At 33.6% G+C, this 20841-nt stretch overlaps 2 protein-coding genes across 5 annotated transcripts; both read left to right on the top strand.

Annotated features, from left to right (window-relative positions):
- Positions 1-1728: 1728 nt before the first annotated feature.
- On the top strand, positions 1729-6959 carry LOC128166442 (heat shock 70 kDa protein 12A-like). Its single transcript, XM_052831608.1, has 5 exons — positions 1729-1883; positions 2083-2378; positions 3587-3805; positions 5367-5523; positions 5841-6959. The coding sequence occupies exons 1-5, from the start codon at positions 1868-1870 to the stop codon at positions 6920-6922; spliced, it is 1770 nt and encodes a 589-aa protein (XP_052687568.1). The 5' UTR covers positions 1729-1867; the 3' UTR covers positions 6923-6959.
- Positions 6960-7138: 179 nt separating this feature from the next.
- LOC128166443 (cadherin-23-like) lies at positions 7139-19856 on the top strand. Of its 4 annotated transcripts, XM_052831613.1 has the most exons (14): positions 7139-8826; positions 9419-9489; positions 9616-9908; positions 10631-10696; positions 11552-11659; positions 12603-12710; positions 12838-12951; positions 13227-13394; positions 13645-13762; positions 17469-17608; positions 17695-17883; positions 17979-18091; positions 18733-18758; positions 18855-19856. In XM_052831613.1, exons 1-13 carry the CDS (start codon positions 8804-8806, stop codon positions 18737-18739), a joined length of 1518 nt encoding a protein of 505 aa, XP_052687573.1. In that variant the 5' UTR covers positions 7139-8803; the 3' UTR covers positions 18740-18758; positions 18855-19856. The 4 variants fall into 4 exon arrangements, with proteins under 4 accessions (XP_052687573.1, XP_052687569.1, XP_052687572.1 ...); XM_052831609.1 differs by lacking the exon at positions 18733-18758 and having other exon boundaries at positions 17979-18190; XM_052831612.1 differs by having other exon boundaries at positions 18733-19856.
- Positions 19857-20841: the final 985 nt, after the last annotated feature.

Raw genomic sequence — 20841 nt, forward strand, 5'->3', positions numbered from 1 at the left:
TATAATTTAACAAATAATGATAAATAAATATATTTAAGCGTTTAATTTATTTCAAAACAGTTATAATTGTGCGCGATCGAAGTTTATAATGGGTGAATCAGTTTTTTATTTTAAAAATTAGTCTTACACATGCATCATGAACACATGACATAAATATGACACATAATATAGCCACTGGCGGATTTAAGGGGGAACGTGGAGGGCGCACGCCCCCCCCCCCCCCCCTAAAATTTTCAAAGTATGCATGACTGTAGATGATTTGATAAATTTTACATAGAAAAGTTAGCATTTTGTGTTTCACTTTATTTATAATTATGCCTGACTCAATGTTACACCTCATTGATACACCAGCTGTAATTCTGCTGCTCTATAAACATCTGATCCAAATGCATGTTGACAGCCAATTAAACTGTGTTTAAAACAAGCAGTGTTGGTCATTTCATTATGGTGGCTGCATCAAATTCCCCAGGGCCCTGAACTTGGGGCTTCGACCAAAAATCGACTGGAAATCCCAGCAGTTTTGTTTCAAGTGTAGACTGCGCTGTCATTTCCCTATTGCGATGCAAGCAAAAATTTCTGAATATTTAAAAGCTGGTCGAGGGTAAATATATAATTGCATTTAAAACCAGATGGTCTATGTGCAATCATTAATTAATTACTGTATATTTTTTGAAATTTTTTCTAGGTAAATAGACTATTTTAATATAAGAATACTGAAGATTTGATGCATCAGATATTTCTAACAGCTAATAGGGGGTCGGATACCGTAACGTCATTAGAATGTTGTAACTTTGATAACCTGGTTAATTTTGGGAGTTCATAAATGCCTAAAATATTTGTTTTTAATCCAATATGTATTAGGTATAAGTCAGGCACGTAGCATCAGGGGGGGGGGGGGGCGGTGGGGCCTGCCCCCCCCCCCCCCCCCCACTTTTTCTCGCAGCAACAATTTTTTTAAAATTTACATATAAAAAATGAAATTATCAAGGAGTTGGACCCCCCACTTTTTTGGGAGTATGTAAAAAAATGATATGAAAATAAGGAAATGAGGAGTGAAATGGAAGTTATATAGTACGCCAGCCCCCCCCCCCCCCCCCCCCCCCCCCCCCCCGGATTAGGATTTTGAAGATTTTTGGAAACTTATAATTTCCCTTTTTTTTTTTTTTTTGCTTGGCAAGATTTTTTGGATGAGTCTGCCCCCCCCCCCCCCGTTTCAAAAACGATGCTACGTGCCTGTAAGTAACAATATGTGTCAAATTGTTATATATATGTTACAGGCTTATGTGTAAAGGAAATATGCACCAAGGGGAAATAGTAGATGGCAGAAGTCTGGTGATTAAAAGAAATGAAGACTTTATCTATGTTTATTGTTATTGCTTATTTCATCTTTTAAAAGTGTACATAACTAAAAAAAAATACCTCCCCACCAGGGCTTTGCCCTGGACCCCCTGCCTCAATAATGATATGCACGCCAGGGGCGGATACAAATTCTGTATCCGCCCCTGATAGCTTACGAAAAATTGGCAATTTTAAATATCAATTTATCGAGATACAGTTGGTAATGTTACAGCATTGATATCGAACAGCTCGCCTTTTTCAACATGCATTTTTGTCACTGATTTCGACGCGAATAAGAATAGCGAGTGCACTCATGCATATTAAATCAAAAATTAATTTGTTAAAATTCTGTCTGTTTGATGCTATGTATTCGTACTTTTAAAAAATGCCTGATTTTAACTTCCGATTAGCATGAAACGCGGGATAAGTGACGGGGCGAATGACACTTGACTTGTGTTCGTCATAGGGTAGTTATCAAAGGGCAGAGTTATCTGCTCATGTGAATCAGGAAACGTAAAATTTGTATAAGATGTCGAATTTTAATAGTGAGTATGCCATCTATGATCGTACACTATCAGTTAAATTATTCTTTATTTGTTAGCACGTACAAAGTGACCATGATTGCTAAACAACTGCAGATTTGTTTACAATGGGATTTATTTCTTTTAAAAGCTTACTTTCGCTTTGTAACGTTCGAATTTCCTCTGTTTTCTTCAATGCTACATTTACATTTGTATTTTATAGGTACAATACGATCAAAGTGTAAAAAACTGTTTGTCGCTGCTATCGACTTTGGAACTACTTACTCTGGGTATGCATTCTCATCAACGAGCGATTGGTCCAAAGTTTTAACCAGCAACTGGACTGGTGGAAAAGTCGTCACTTTAAAAACTCCCACCGCTCTTCTCCTTGATGCGAATAAAGAGATCAAAGCATTTGGATATGAGGCAGAGGACCAGTACATAGAGCTTGCCCGAGAAGAAGAACATGAGGACTACTATTTCTTTCATCGCTTCAAAATGATACTTCATTCAGAAAAAGTAAGCATTGTTATGCTTGGAAATTTACACATATAAAGGTTTTATCTTACTGAAGTGAGATATAGTATTTTGGGGTACGTTACAATTACCCCTATTACATAATATTTGCATATCCATTGTTCTTTCCCACTGTAAGTCCTTACGGAGGAACTGCAATTATTTTTCTATAATCGCAATTGCTCTGTCTGCATATACTATGACGTTATAAATATGTGACGTCATATACTTTTCCATGACATTAAAGATTTAAACCACTATACGATACATTTCTCCAACTCCATATAATTTATGTATTTAATTAAAACATGTCTTATAACATTTTAAAGAAATTACTATTAATATAACATATCATTGATTCTGTTAACAAATTTGTGTATATTAAAAAGATAGATTACTGTCTGAATGTTTATTTTTTATGGAATAGCTAAATGTCAAGGTCTAGGCTAATACAGGGTAATTGCGAGTGGTAAAATGCAAATATAAGTAATAAACAACGATTATTTAGTGAACATGGCATTATGAATAGCAACTGCTCTGCTGGCATATTTTCTATGATGCGCTAGCGCACATTATGGAATATGCCAACAGAGCAATTGCTATTCATAACGCAATGTTCACTAAATAGCGTTGTTTATTTCTTAAAAAGATGGTGCTGTCAGAGCATCTGTTGTTGTATACAGTGTCTAAGACCCTTTACCCTCTTTTGAGAAGTGGACAGTCTATAATCTGTCAAACACTTTACCTACCATCTTCTGATAAAAGAATGGATTCCTATTGATATAAAACAAAAAATGTTTTTTTTTTAATTCAGAATTTTTTCATTCAGCTGTAATAATATGAAATTATTATTCTCGAACAATAGGCATATACATGTACATGTAGCATGGCCTTTTTTATGTACATGAACATTCATGTATTATGATATAAGATTTATAGCATTGTTTCTATTTTAAGATGACAAGAGTATATCAAAGTGAACCTTTTATTATTTGATGTTATGCCTAAATATTTTATATACTTTATTAACTTCCTCATAATGTCGGGTTCCATTAAGTACCGTATGTACGTAGTTTTCAAGTCTTTAAGTTATTTTTAGGTAAATCGAAAGCTAAACATTAAACAATAAATTGAAATCCTTCATTTCTGAAGAAATACATTGTATGTACATGTACATGTAAGTATTTATAAAATATGTTTATTGTTTATAGGCAATTAGTCGGAAAACAAAACTAAAAGATGCAACAGGAAAGGAAATGGAAGCTATTAAGGTGTTTGAACTCTCAATTAAATTTTTGGTTGGGGACCTCATGAAGAATTTGAAGAACAGCTACACTGATATAAAGCAATCTGATGTGGAGTTTGTTATCACTGTCCCAGCAATATGGGATGACAGATCGAAGCAGTTTATGAGAGAAGCGGCAAGGGAGGTAAGACTACTGCTCTGAGTAGATACATTGTATATTTAAGGAATGTAAGTCAGTGCAACAAATAATCATCATAGTATATAACCCTATGTAGGCTATATATTTTTCTGCAATGGCCATCCCCTCCATACCCACATGAAACAACAAAAAATGTTTTAATTGTAAGAAATATTGTACGTACATAACAAGGTACATGTAAATGTCATATTGGCAAGCCAAGGATTTCTGATCCTCACGGCTCCCTGTGAACCTTAGGCAAATTGTGATTTTTTCGTCATGTGATCTCCTATCCTATTTTCAAATCAGCCAGATAATGAAAGATGCCGTATTTTAAAGCACCTGATGCAGTTACGACAGCTTTTAATCCCCAGTGTATTCAGTAAATAGGAATAGATGTACTGTGGAATGTTACATATAGATAGAAATCATTCAAAGGATGTAAGACTGGGGGAGGTAACTGTACATGTAAATCCTCAATCTTCCAGTGCATGCCTCTGTTGATACACAGTCAGGTGTACTTGTTATTGCACCATTGAATGATACATACATCATGGGGGCTCAAACAGAAAGACTATAAAAAAAATCAAAGAACTGATGGGAGTTGATTTTATGGATTGTTATCTGGTTTAAAATCAACGAAATGTAATTTTGAATGGCAAGTATTTTTTTTTAGCTGTATTAGAATTACGTACATTTTTTTTCTAATATCGTTATGAGTTTTGGGGGTTTTCCGCCTAGAACTCCGATAAAACCCCATAGAAATAAAGTTGTGTAATATTTATAGTTAGAATTAATTTCATCGAACTACATGTATGTACCAGTGATCGGAATTATAATAATCATTGATATTTAAGGACACGTGCAATATTGAACTCTTGTCTTGTTCAACCAGACACTTTGCTGTCTCTGTAAATTTCCGAGTCTTTCTGCTTGTCAGAGATTCACGGAGACAGCTGAGCGTCTGATTAAACGAAACTATAATGAACTCTGATGTAGGAATTATTCCTACGCCAGGGTTCAATAAAGTTTCGTATTCCAAATACATGTACATACAACTACAAAATTATCTGAATTGTTCGTACCATTTAAAATATGACTATTTTTAAGATATTTAAAAATAATTTTCCTTGAAACTCAGTGCTTCTAAATACATTACATCGAATTTATCAGTTATTTTCAAATACGAAATCTTGTCACCGGTTATGATTAATGCTTAGGTCCAAACACTGTTTCTCTTCCGGTTTGACTGAGTAACTGTATATTAGAGTTGATTAAAATAAACTCCCAAAAAAGCTTTAATGGTTTTGAGCTATTCGTGTTTGAGAAACTAGTGAATAAACAGTACAAGAACATTGTTGATTAAATCAGAGATGTTTTGCATTTTTTGATTGGTCGACTGGTTTCAGTAAACCCCAATCAAAATCCAGGGAATAAAATCCCGACTTTTGATATGCCATGGGTCTGTGAGGAGCGGTGCAGATCAGAAACCCTTGGCTAGCACAGATGGGTAAATGTTAGTCTACATGGTGTTTAACCTTTTATATTAATTTATTTTTTTAACAAGGCTGGAATAGACAAAGCTTCCCTGACAATAGCTTTGGAACCTGAGGCAGCCTCTATTCACTGCCAGTACTTGCCTGCTAAAGATCACGCCCTCTCACTTTCAAAATATCTTGGAGAGCTTGCTGTTGGAACTAAATACTTAGTTGCTGATTTAGGAGGTTTGTGCTGCCATCATTATTTTCAATGACTCTGGTAAATCAGGGATCTAGGCGATTTAATGCCTGTATCATCATGTTAATAGATTAATACTTGAACCATAATTACAAATGTACTACACTGTATACGTTCACTATTGAAAACTAGTGTTTACATTCTTGTACTTGCTTTGATACACGTAGCTAGATTGTTTTGAAAAAAAGAAGAAAATGAGCATCACAAAAAATTAGATTGTATTTCATGTAATTACTTTAACCATGTTGATTGTACATGTATTACCATAAATACCTGATTGAATTATGGTTTATTTTTCTTACAGGTGGCACTGCAGATATAACAGTTCATCATAAAGTGGACGATGGGTCTTTGGAGGAAATGCGGGAAGCTAGTGGAGGGCCATGGGGAGGAAAATCTGTTGATGATGCGTTTGAGATGTTCATCGAGGACATTATTGGAAAAGAATCAATGAAGCAACTAAGGACAACTTCATTCGATGATTATTTAGAATTGATGAGAAATTTTGAAATGAAGAAAAGGTCAGTCAAGCCTGGAAAGGAAGGAAATACTTTCCTCTCTGTTCCTTTAGGCCTTGTGCAAATTGTCAAGAGTGACAAATCCCGGAAATCACTTGAGAAAGCCATTGAAAATTCGCCTTATGCAGGAAAAGTCACTTTTGAGAATTGGAAATTAAAATGGAAAAACGAAAATTTTCTTCGTTTTTTCGAAGTCACTATAAGAAACATCAAAGCACATTTAAGAGAAATATTATATGACAGTGACATGACAGATGTGGAAACAATTTTGATGGTAGGCGGTTTCGCGGAATGTGAAGTTGTCCAAAATGCAATACGAGAGCATTTCAAAACGAAACGTCTCGTAGTCCCTGAAGATGCAGGTGTTTCTGTGCTGAAAGGGGCGGTCTTCTTCGGCCACGTTCCCGATGCAATATCAAGGCGAAAAGCCCGATACACATACGGTATTCAGAGCTGGCCCTCATTCAACCCTGCTAAACATCCAGAGAACAAAAAAGTGGAAGTGAATGGCAAATACAGATGCAAAGATGTTTTCTTCAAGTACGTCACCAAGGGACAAGTTTTGACTCTTGGATACGAAAAAGCACAAATATTTCAAGCCCTGAATCCAAAAGAAAAGAAGTTGGAGTGTGCAATATACATTTCGGACAGCAGAGATCCGGTATTTGTCGATGATCAAGGCTGCCGTCGTTTGGGTGTGTTGACCATTCCTCTTCCAGACCTCCCGGATGGCGCTGCTATAGAACTTGAAGAGAGCATGATTTTTGGAGAAACAGAACTTCGATTTCAAGCCAAAGACATTTTTTCAGGGAAGTCGTATGAAGTACAAATGGATCTTTTAGGCGACACTGTAGATGAAGATGAATAAGTTTTTGAATTAAATTTACAAGCATGTAGTATTCAAATCACAGTTTGCCATATTTTGGAACATTGAGTGAATAGAGTGCTTATTTTCTACGTACAAAATATTTTATATGCACTACGACTGCTATAAGTATTGTAGGCCAGCGAGCGGTCGAGCAATGTGTGTGGGTAGAACAAAGATCTCAACTAACGAAGCCCGTCATGAAATGTAAAACAACTTCTCTCTTTGTAAACCAAATAATTAGCATTCATCTCCAAGTTCAATACATGGGTATAACCTTTAGAACCGTAGCAGTTCAAATCTTCATCATGTATGAAAATCTCTTTTCAAATGCACTCGTATAAAATACTTGCTATATATTTGAGTAATAAGATAAACAATCAAATTCAAATCGACTGGAACAGTGGAACGTCATTAAATATTTAAATGAGATACCTGCGCTTTTGATTGGTCGAAAATATCATTTGACGTCTGCATCAAAAGAATTAAGCCGGTTTTTCAGTAAAACATCCCTTTGATATATGATAATCAAGATAAGAATATTCATTTCATTTCTGGGTGTTTAAGGAACAACATCTATCTAGACACTCAGAGGGGCATGGTTTCGATTTTTATCAAAACTGGTACCGATCTCTCTGATTTTAATGTTTACAATGCTTCAGTAAGGCATTGCTAAAAGTCAACCAAAATTTTTTTTTTTTAATGTTTGTAAAAGCGATATATTTTAGGCGAAATCGTATGCTAAGTGCGCTCTACTTCTTTGACTCAAAGAATAATAACGTGAATTGTATTTTATCAAATTAAATTAAGTACACTAATATAAATACATGTACATAGTCGTGAACTTCATATAATATATTACGTTCAGGCAATTTTGTTTAGAACTGACTAATCATAATCTGGTCAGTGGCCATGCACGAACGGAGACTAACTACAGGAGAATTTTGTATTGAAATATGCCTTAAACATTGATGCGTGAAAACAACGAGGTAAGGACGCTTTCTTGACAAGGAAATCAATTTAATAGTCTGGACTGAGTTTTTTAAAAAATAGTTAAAAATCAAGTAATAATATTATATGTATAAGTTTATGTCTATTTCAAACGTCTAATTCAGAATTTGGTGACGCAGTACTTATATTTTCTTTCAAACTTCTATCTTGTCTTGGGATGTTTATAAGTATATTTAATTCCATTGTAATAATGAATCAGTAATCTGCTTTTTGGATATTTTGTTGTATAATGTTTTAACTCGATTAGCACTATCCAAGTTTTACATTGCTGTGATCTGGTCTTTGATTGAAAAACTATATTCGAGTAACTATATACATGTATGAAGGGGAAAAAACCTGGTTTATACACCTATTTACAGTGTACCTGTGAACTTGTCAAGTGTATGTGCAAGGTAAATTACACATCCTTGCAATGCTTGACACAACAATCCTAGTCAGTGTGTATTACTCTGACACGAAACTCCAAAATGTGATATTATTGTAATGAAATGATACATCGAATATCCACTTTACTTCGTAACGGTTTTGTGTCTGAATTTAACATTTATTTATAATTAATGAAAAGAAATATCATCAAATGAAAGTAGAATATATATGATAATGATAACGCCCTCTGTCTGTTTCTCGAAGCGTAGAAAACGCATGTACGCCAATTTTCATTCTTGTAGCTATGTCAACGATAATTTTATATCATCAATTAGTGAACGTTTTAATACAAAACCTATAATTCTATTCAGCATAATAGATAAACACTGCTTATAAATACGCAAAATGAAGTGTCATGGTCCAGGAAGTATATAAAAAACAAAACGCATTACTTGAAATGTGTCATGTGGGCTCATACATGTAGTCATTTGGATGTACAAGAAGTAAATGTTTTTAGGTCAAAGATTGAGGTAAGTACTAGTCAAATATAATTTACATATCAATACTTCATGTATTAAAAAATTCGGCTCTTTATATAAAGATTAAAATAGATTTGCGTAATCGAACTATATACAATTTGACATATTGCTGTTTTGTTTGGGGGGGGGGGGGTTCAGCCATTTAAATGAATGCTTATTTTTGGTTTATAACCTACAATCCATTTTAAGAATACGTATTAGTATATACGCCAGTCCATTTGCTGTCTGTTTTTATTTCTTACTTTAGATTTTGCAGATTTTAACAGACAATTTCAAAATTTTATCATCTAATGATAAAGAATACAATGCACATACCTGTTTAATCTAAATTGTAATAAAATGAAACTAAGTTATGACAGTTACCACTAGTCGACTATTAATATATAATGTGCACGTATCAATGAATCTATAATTTAAAGTCATTTTGGATCAATATAATTCCGGATGCATTCATGTATATATTTTCACAAATTCATTCATGTATATTTTATATTTAAAGAAAGTGAATTTCCGTATTTATATCTTAACTTTAATAGCAACTGCATGTCAGCTAATTCGTATCAAACAGAAATGATGCTTTTAGTTTCAGGATGTCAACACATTTCATTTCAATTATTTGGATATTTTACATTGATGAAATCATCGCACAAGAACGTAGGTGGCATTTTTATTCTTTTTATTTTACGGGATATGCTATATACTTTGCACAAATATTTCAAGAAAAAACACCAAGAAAATGCTCTCTTTAATTATTCTCATCATTATTTTGATTTTACGTAGCATGTACCAGAAGCGCTGGCTTCTCGGACCCGAACATTGCTGGTGCAGTGTATGAATCCAGTGTATTAGAATTTGACCCGAAGTCCCCTCTATACAGAACGGACACTACAATCGAAGGAATCAATGGAGGAACTGTTACTGACTCGGGAGTTACTCTAACTATCCTCCGAACACAGGCCACACCAAGTTCAGTAAATTTAAATGATCTGATTGAACTGGTAACAGAGACTGTGTCTGGTTCACCCTATGGAAGGCGGACTTACATCCGATTAAAGAAAGAAATCGATAGAGACGTAAGATTAAAATATTTATCATATTGATACGATTAATTTTCTATGAATATTCTCTGTTCTTACCATTGGCTACGAGAGGGCATACTATTATACCTCAATATGACTTTTCTGTATAACGCGACATCTGATTGGTTCTAGACAATCACGTCCAAGGGCAATAAAACTTCATATTTCCCTGTCATCGTAATATTTTTCATCATATCTCACCCTTCGATTTTCATTCCAAATTCCTTAAGAAAAATCCCTAGGTTGAGCATACAATGTAATTAAATAATCCATTCTATTAAAAAATCGTTTTAAAATCTTTTTATATCAGAAAACTGACATAGAAGGAAACCTGTAAACATTAACTAAGTTATTGCTTAACTAGAATTGAAAAATTATTAGAACCCGATGTATTCTATATCATCACTCGTTGTTCGGTTAATAAACAATATACATGTATTGCATGAATGTTCGGGAAATATGAAGATGTATCCCCCATGCAAAATCATATTTCCCGGGGGCAACACCCAAGGGAAATATGATTTTCCATGGGTGGAAAAATCTTCATATTTCCCTGACAATCATGCAATAAATGTGTAATATCCGTCAGTGAGTCGGTTGAGGGGTTGAGAATGTTGGCTGACACCCCCGTTCCCACATCCATTATTTAGTTTATGGATTTTGATATATTGTTTGATTATTTTTTATTCATGTAAAATAAGGCATTTTGTTTCTAGGGAACTTCCTTCACTGCTGTTGATGACCTGGACACAGTTGAATTTGAAATATCATGTGTGTCCCTGGTGAGTACTTTTGTAGCTTTGAACTTTTTTAAATTTGTGTGAGGCAACACACTTTGAAAAAATTAAATTTGAGACCAATTCAACGTACTTTGAAAAAAATTTCGAAGTGCGATAAATTTGGGACCAAGTTAACGCACTTTGAAAATTTTTTTCAAAGTGCGTTATGAAGGTACATCAACATTTACGCACTTTGAAAAAAAATATATGAATCACAATTCTGGAATTGAATTTCTAATTTGTTGAAAATATGATGACTTGTTAACATTAGTGAATCTCATTTACCGTCTTTGAAAACGGGGGTGGGGTGAGGATTAACCTGGTCAATCACCAGTACATTATTTAATTTATTACAAGTTAACTTAGAATGAATTAATTTTTTTAAAAATATATCCCATTGAGCTAAACAATATCAATTATTTCGACCAAAACCTGAACAATTTCTTTCAAAGAGCGTTAATATCAACGATATCAACGAACTTTGAAAAAAAAAAAATTTTTCAAAGTGCGTTGACTTGGTCCAAAAATTAGCGCACTTTGAAAACATTTTTCAAAGTGCGTTGTAACATTGGTACCTTAATATTAAAATAAATTCAATTTTTCTTTTGTTCTTTACAAATACATTTCGGAAGAAAAAATTGGATTAGATACAAAATTGATTATTTATGCACATAAAAGAATGTGTTGAAACTCCATGAGCCTACAACTATCTAGGGTGAAAGAGTTTAATTGTTTAGTAATCAGGGGTTGAATGACTTGGACCAAATAGTAAGGAATTACACGTATATTCTATAAAACTGTCGCATTTACAATTGCGGGATGGGAACAGTTTTATTTTGCACATTCATTGAATTACAGAAAAGTCCCACGGAAACCAAGTATTTCATTGTGCAACTGGAGATTCGAGACATCAACGATAATCCGCCCATCTTTGTTAATGCTCCGTACACAGCTTCAGTTGATGAGGTTAGTCATGATTATAAATGTACAAGCAATTCATACTAAATTCAAATATGCCATCAATAATATGGTTGAAAATAAAACAAATCAAAGTACTGAAGTACTGGCAGAGGTTGATTTTATTGATTATTATTTATTTTAAAATCAACGATACGCTATTTTGCATGACAAGTAGTTCCTAGTCTGTATTTGAATTACGCACAATTTTATATCTGAATTTGAGAAAATCCCATATTAATCATATATGTTGTGTAATATTTACAGATATGAATAATTCCATTAAACTATGTATCAATGATCGAAATATTTATAAATTTAAATTGTATGGATCCAAGCAATACTGAACTCTAGTCTCGTTCCACCAGACGCTCGGCTGTCTCCGTTAATCTCCGACCAGCGAGAGAGGCTCTGTTTGCATTCTCTAGCACGACCTCTTGTGTATGTCGGAGATTTACGGAGACAACCAAGTGTCTGGTTGAACGAGACTACAATGAATATATACGGCTACAAAAATTATAAATTGTTCGTACTGTTTAAAATCTGAATATTTTCAAGGTATTTATAAACAAGTCTCCTTGAAAAACAATGCTTCAGCTTACGTTATATCGATTTATCGATTATTTTTAAGAACTGAGTCTTGTCAGCGGTGATGATTTGTGCATAGGTCCAAACACTGTTTCACGTCCGGTTTGCCAGGGTAACTACATATGAGAGTTCATTAAAATCAACTCCCAAAGAGTAACTGCATATGAGAGTTCATTTAAAATCAACTCCCAAAAATAAACGTGGAAAGGATATAGATTAAGACACGCTTTGAATGGAATATAAAACGTTCAAAATTATCATTCGTTTTAGAATTTGCTTTTGTGTGTCCTCTAATTTAAGATTGTGAGGTTCTGATTTATGGGTATGCCTTTTAATGGTCGTTCACAAACTGTCATGATTATAGTCAGCTCCCGTTGGGACCACAGTGTATTCTGGGATATCAGCAACAGATCTGGATGCTGGACCAAACAAAGAGATAGAATTTGCCATAGTTCCTGGAGATGGCAGTATTGTAAGTAATCATACTTTTTCACAATGTAGGATTTCAACAAACTTCAATAATTTTATGTGTCATGGTATTTATTGGGAATGTATTTTTGTTTTTATCATTTGCTTTTTCTTTCTTTATTTTTTTTTAGAATGATGGTTCCACCAGATTTCTACTCCCCATAACATCTCGAGGAGAAATCGTTGTCAGACAACCATTAGATTTTGAATCTGTTCAGTCATATACTCTCAGCATATCTGCAACTGTAAGTATAATCATTTAGTTTATGCTAAGATGTTTAAAATCAGTGGTGTAACCTGTCAATGTATGAAAATTAAGCACATATAAATCAATTGATTATAACTGAAGCAACGTATGAAGAACACGTTGATTCACTTTCATTTTTATTAATGTTAACTAAATTAATAAAAGAAACAGCTTGTTTTGAAAAGCTTCTTTATGTAAGCTTTTTTGAATTATGAACACAGAAAGTTAAATATGATTTTGTTTTTCCAAACATTGTGTTAAAAATCACCGTAGGACAAAGCCAGTAATCCTGCCGACAGAAGACAAGCTACCACCACCATAACAATCAGTGTCAATGATGTTGATGATCTGGGACCCAAGTTTGTGTACACCGGGTGTGTTGAGGTGGACAATGTCTGTTTCAACCCAATTTATTCAACTAGTGTGACATCTGGGTCAACTGTGAGTTCATTCAATAACAACTTCTTTGACCACTATTAAAGGAATTGATATTTTTATTTTTGGTAAATTAAAATATTACGTAAATCATTAACCATAATCATATCTAAACTTTTTTAAAAAAATAAGGATAGAAATTTTATGTATTGAATGTACAATAGAACTAAACAGGATATACTAATCGGCAAGTTTTGTTTCTAGGCAAAGATTATTGTTTATGATCAATAAAAACTATGATGTTTCCATTTTTTAGGGTGGTGTACTAGTATTTAATCCTGTACCAGCAAATTCTAGTATTCCAAATGTTGTGAACATTGTGGCAGAGGACAGGGATACTCTCAATGCACCTATCAACTTTGCTATACAACAAAGTAAGTACTTTAAAAAAAGGGTAAATTTTCAAACGTGTTCTCTTAGACTCAATAGAGAAAATACATAAATATTGTCTAAATGAATGAAATTTTTTACTATTTTCATTTCTACAGAATGTGTAAGAAATAAAATTCAAAAGTCTAAAACAAGCGCAAGAGGCACTGTATATGCAGCTCTATGATCTAATCACAAATTACCCTGTATATATTCATTTCTGCTGCCAAGCGCAGTCAAGAGATTTTTTTGCATTCCATACAAAGTGTCAAAATATTTTATTTAGAAAGAAATTCATGTTCTTGAAAATATAGACTTACTTTTCATAAAAGCGCCCTAGAATTGCTTTTTTATGCACTATTAATTTTCTGATGATTGAATTTAATAGCTATTTTATTGAAGTACATGTATATACATGTATCAATACATCGCAAATTTCTGCGACAATAATACTTCTGGTAGCATATTCTGTATCACTGACAAGAGACCTATAGGCCACATCGCTCACCTGAGCAACAATAGGCATGATCAAATCTGCTGAATGAAGTCATAATACAAATATCTTGACAATGTACATGTAGTATAATACATTTTGATCCTGTATGAATAAAAATTGTTTCCTTTAGGATATTCTTATGTTAAATCAAGTCCCTTTTTTAACAAAAGGATTTTATAGTCATATCACATGTTGAGCATTGCAGTTCTTAAAGCTGCTTGATCGATCCGATATTATATCAGATTTTGTGTACGCTTTAAAACGATGGCCATGCTAATTAAGTATATAACGAAAGACATTGCAGTAGTTTCTACGGTCAACCAAGCCATATTTTAATGAAAAAATGATGTACTAAATTATTTACCAAACAAACGACATAAAAAGGGTATCGCATTATTTCGCCTCATATGAAAATTCGCCCCCTGACATCAAGGCGGGGTAGATTGTATTACGACTTTAATATCGCTTTTAATATAGTCTAAATATGACCAATGTTCTAGCAAATCAAAAATAAACCAGTTTATATTTTTCACAACGATTTCTGAAGTTTTATTTTCGTTTACAATCGATGCCTAATAAACCCAAACTTTCGGGGGAAGAAATCAAACGGCTCCCTTTCATGAACATTCCCCCATGATGCAATTTTGTTTGTTTTTTTAGCTCACCTGAACTGAAAGCTCAGGTGAGCTTTTCTGATCACATTTTGTCTGTCGTCCGTCTGTCCGTAAACTTTTCACATTTTCAACATCTTCTCAACAACTACTGGGCCAATTTCAACCAAACTTAGCACAAATCATCCTTAAGCAAAGGGGATTCAAAGTTGTGAAAATTAAGGGTCACACTCTTTTTCAAGGGGAGATAATTAGAAATGAATGAAAATTTTTGAGACATTTTCAAAAATCTTCTTCTCAAGAACCATTAAGCCAGGAAAGCTGAATCTTGTGTGGAAGTATCCTCAGGTAGTGTAGATTCGTAGATTCAAAGTTGTGAAAATCATGACCCCCGGGGGTAGGGTTGGGCCACAATTGGGGGGGGGGGGGGGTCGAAGTTTTACATAGGAATATATACATGTAGAGTAAATTTTTAAATATCTTCTCAAAAACTTATCAGCCAGATAAGTTGAAACTTGTGTGGAAGCATCCTCATTTAGTGTACATTCAAAGTTGTGAAAATCATGACCCCTGGGAGTAGGGTGGGACCACAATGGGGGGTCAAAATTTTACATAGGAATAGATAGAGTAATTCGTTAAAACTCTTCTCAGGAACTAATCAGCCAGGAAAGCTGAAACTTGTGTGGAAGTATCCTCAGGTAGTGTTGATTCCAAGTTGTGAAAATCATGATCCCTGGGGGTAGGGTGGGGCCATATTGGGGGGTGTTAAAGTTTTTACATAGGAATATATAGAGTAAATGTAAGGGGGGGGGGGGGTAGTTTGTATTATGACTTCATTAAGCTGATTTTATCATACCTTTTGTTTCTCAGGTGAGCGATGTGGCCCATGGGTTCTTGTTTGTTTGTTTTTGTATGCCCGTAAAGAAATTATCTTTATTTACTTTGAATATTTATAAATTCTTGAGATAATTGGTTTGTATGGAAAATTATCTGATAGTGTAATAGCAAAAAATCAGACCATGCAGCTTTAAAAAGATCCTAAACAATTTTTTATTTACGGGATATAAACTTACATCAAACTCTGAACCCCTTGTGGGGCTCAAGAATCATCCAGGGGCCAAAGTCGAAACAATTGTAAAGAATCAGCAATATGTCAATGCTTGCATATAAGTAAAACCATTTATTAAATTGTAAAACATTTCATTTTCTTTTAATAAATAAAGTGTTTTCCCATTGTGGCCCTACCCTACTCCTCAAGATTTTAATTTTTAAAATTTGAATTATCTGAGGTTACTTTAGCTAAAGTTAGAGCTTTTTTTAGAAGAAGATTTTTATAGATTTTTCTCTATATATTCCTATGTGAAAACTTGAACCCCTACCCTCAGGAGTCATGATTTAAAGAAACTTGAATCTACCCTACCTGAGGATGCTTCCACACAAGTTTCAGCTTTAATGGCCTATCAATTTCTGAGAAGATGATTTTTAATAAATATTTTTAAAATATTTTTCTCAATATATTTCTATGTAAACATTCGACCCCCCCCCTATTATGGCCACACCTTACCCCCGCGGATCATGATTTGAACAAACTTTAATTTTACCCTTCCTGAGGATGCTTCCACACAAGTTTCAGTTTTTCTGGTCATTCGGTTTTTAGGAAGAAGATTTTTAAAGACCTTTCTCTTTATATTCCTCTTTTAAATTTGTACACCTCATTTCGGCCTCACCCTACCTCCAGGGGTCATGATTTTCACAACTTTTAATCTACACTACCTAAGGATACTTAAAAACAAGTTTCAGCTTTACTGGCTGATAAGTTTTTAAGAAGAAAATTTTTAAAGATTTACTCTATATATTCCTTTGCAAAAATTCGACCCCCATCATGCCCCCCCCCCCCCCCCCCCCCCCGCAGGGGGTCATGATTTCACAAAATTGAATCTACACTACCTGAGAATGCTTTCACACAAGTTTCAGCTTTCCTGACTGATGGGTTTCTTGGGAAAGAGAAGATGTTGAGAATGTGAAAAGTTTACGAATAGACAGACAGACAACAGACAAAATGTGATCAAAAAAGCTCACTTAAGCTTTCAGTTCATATGATCTAAAAACGTTTGTGGTTTAATGCACTGGTTAGCGCACTGTCGTAAATTGATTTAAATTCTGTTGATAAAAGAAGGGCACTAGACTAACACACAAGTCAATTTATTCTTAAAGAATTTCTTAATTTTGAATTGTTCATACCAACATTTCATCTTATATTAAAGCCTATTACTGCTATCTGATTTATTCTCAAATATTTCTATTATTTATTTTTGGCGCACACATTTTTTTTTTTTCATTTTCTGATTTAGATAATAAAAATAAATACATAATCCGTTGTTACTTTATAGAGCTTGAAAAAATTAAAACCAAAATTTATCAATTGGAAATCTATCATATACATGTAATGTATTCTTAAGTATTACTTTACCACAGTTTTTATGTAGCGTTTTTTTTTTCATTATCAGCTGAGTACTGAAAAGAACAACTATCAATTTTCCCCATATCTATGTATTACAGTCATGTAAATAGTTTATCTACATATGGTTTTTACTTCTGAATCAGCTCTACCAACTGGCTACCAGAATAGGTTCCAGGTTACCACTCAACAGGTGTCGGGTTCAGCTAACCAGTACCAAGCTATTGTAACCCAGACCAGTTCCTTTAACCGATCTCAGGTTTCTGAGATGGAACTTTTCATTGAGGTCAGTTGTTTTCCATTAATTTGATGATGTTTTTGAGTGTGTAGAAGATATTTATAAATCATGTCCCCATCTAAATTCAACTATAGGCTAGAGAAACCTTAACCAACAGATATTCCAATAGGGCAACCATTCAGATGACTATTGCTGCTGTCAATAACGACAGCGATGGCAACTCTTGTGATATAAACAGAAACTCACCCAAGTTTCCAGTACCAATGTATATTGTCAACATTAGGGAGGGAAATTATACAAAAGTGCACCAACTCCTGTTAGAGGTAAATACTATAGGCCTATATTTCATATGTACAGTTTACAAATGTGACTTTTCATGGTTTTCAATAACAACACAGCTTATGATACTGTTCAATAGGTTTTAGCAACTGACGGGGATGAAAATCAAGTTAGTGGAATTTTGTTCGACATACAGGGTGTATCCAATAATGGAGCGGGGAAATTCTCTTTGAAATCCAATGGGCAAACGGGAAAGATCTCGATTGTATGTACCGGGAATATTGTCGGTGGTGACCATTACCTCATCATGCTCCGTGCTTCTGACCGAGATATGACAGACTCCAGTAGAAGGCAAGTACATATTCTGAAAAAACTGATAAAAATGTATTTTAGTAAAAAATTCCGTTGGTTACAAAAGAATGTCTCATGATATAAGCATGGTGATGTCAGACTCAAATTCCCATAAGAGCTGATTTGGCTGTTTCTTTAAGCTTACGTACTAAGTACATTAACAGTAATTTACTGAATTTTTCTTACTTTTTACATTCAATTTATTAATTTGATAAAAAAAAGGATAAAACATAAATAATAAGATATAACAAAAAATAAAAACATTAAAATGTTTTTTCAAGATAGCGATCATTGCAGAAAAAAAACGAGGGTTATGCATTTTTTCTGCACTTTTGTATTTTATTCTTTTAGTAACTTGAAACGGTTTGCACTCTTTAATTTGAAATAAATTAATAATAGTAAAAAGATGATTTCAGAGTAGATAAAAGTTCATTCTCATTTAGAATTTTGTTTTTTACATGTACTGTCTACATTTCATTTTATATTTATATATTTTGTATCCAACAAATGATATGCCATTATTAAAAATCTCGTAGAGAAATGAAATGAATATAGCCGACGACAAGAGGTATTTATGAACACGAAAGTTATGACAAACTTAATCTTACTGATTACAGTAATTGAGCTTAAATGTACGTACATATGATGTTACCTTGAATTTCAGAAGTACTTCCGTTCCTGTTGAGGTTAGAGTTGTATCCCTTGGAAAGAATCGTTAAAGGCACAGGAATATTGACATAGATTTTGAAAGCTTGTACTGGAAAAAAATTGTACTGTGATAGGATTGTATGTGGAGAAAAAATCTGTACAGTGATAGAATTGTGTGTGGAGAAAAAAAATGTACAGTGATAGGATTGTGTGTGGAGAAAAAAAAATGTACAGTGATAGGATTGTATGTGGAGGAAAAAAATTATCCGATGTCGGTAGAAATATTGAAAGGGGAGGTAAAGATTGTTTGATGGTGTAGAACAATTTTAATACATACTGATCATCACAGGAAGAAGAGTCCTGTATGAAAATATAGTAAAATATTCAAATTTCCAATATTCACTTTTTATAGCCAAAATATATACATGTAATAAATTCCTCACCAAATATTAGCCAATAGCTTTAAAAAAATCATATATCTTAACTTAATGTAGAACTGATGGGATTCTTTGTTGCCCACCCAGCCTCTTTATAACAGTAATTTAGCATTGATAAAGACGCAAGTCACTTATAAAAGTTGGTTCACCTTGTCTACCATTAATAGTTCTCTTGTCTTTTAAATTTATCAAAAAGTATATTTGAATTAAAGTGATATAGTGCATTTAAAAAGATTCCACTTTTTAAATACTTGACTATATAATTTTATTAGCTATGATTTCTTATCACTTTCTGAAAAATGTTTAGCTACATTGTAATATCTAGAAGCTTTTCAATAAAGTTAGGCATTTTTAATGTTCTAAAAAAAGTACCACATCTGTTATGATTCAATCCTTCAAACAACACGTTTGGTTGAAACATAAAGAAAGCTAAATGTACATGTACATGGGCATTGAAAGTAAAAATAAAAATTATTTAATTTGGTTTACCACTAGTCGGTCATTGCCTTTTATGACATTATTCATTTTTTTTTTATCATAAACTGTATTGTTTATAAATTTGTATTTTTTTGTGAATAAATGACGTTTCATCACATTGATGTGTTGAAATCCTTATTGTAGCTTTCAATTTGATTTTCACAATTACGTGTATTCTCATTACGTATATATTTTTATATGAGGGGGTTTACAATAAGTTTTCCCACTGGTCACTTGACCCCGTCTATTGGTTTACTGTCAGCCGAAGTCTCAAACCGGAAGGCATGCATAGAACAAATGAATTGAGTCTACGCGTAAGAAAATAGTGCAGAAAGTTTTCATGCATTTCAGTAAATATGTATTATAAAAACACGCATTAAATCTTTTGAAGTCCTCTGTGTATAACCAAAATTCTATTTAGAAAATAAACAAATAGTTTTATTGATCAAAATATTCTTGGTCGGGTTCAAATGTGGAACGAGTTACGTAACTGAATGCACAGCGCCGTTGACAATTCAGTTGGTGTAGTAGCTCATTAATCAATAGAAGAGGTTGATGGTGGAATCGAAATTAAAGTTCCCAAACGCAATGTGCCATTTTTGAAAAAAGTTGTGAATTTTATTTTGACAATCTTTCACCTTAATACTACCAAACTTCATGCGCAAGCCGAAGTTAAAATCGGGACGGGTTATACACATATGTTTTACAAATTAAATACTAGAAGGTGTTTCATTGGCTTCCAGTCTACTTGCGGTATGACTGCTGTTCGTCTTTAAAGGAATTTTGTACAAAGAAAATAAAAACAAGTCTGAATTTGCCTTCTCGTTCGTTGGCTCTTTAGTTGATTAAACTGAATTTAAATTTTAAACAATCCATTGTAAGCAAAATCTATAATAGATTATACATTTTGGAAGACTTATACATCATATAACATATACAATCCATAGGCGTCGGAAGCAAATTGAAAGTGGGGGGGCTAGACTAATCCTCAGAAATATTGAGAAATAAGTAATTCCCAAAATCATGGAAATCCTAATCCGTGGGGGGGGGGGGGGGGGGGGAGAGTATACCTATACTTCCAAAAAAAAA

This window comes from Crassostrea angulata, chromosome 10 (assembly GCF_025612915.1).
Source record: "Crassostrea angulata isolate pt1a10 chromosome 10, ASM2561291v2, whole genome shotgun sequence".
Lineage (NCBI taxonomy): Eukaryota > Metazoa > Mollusca > Bivalvia > Ostreida > Ostreidae > Magallana > Magallana angulata.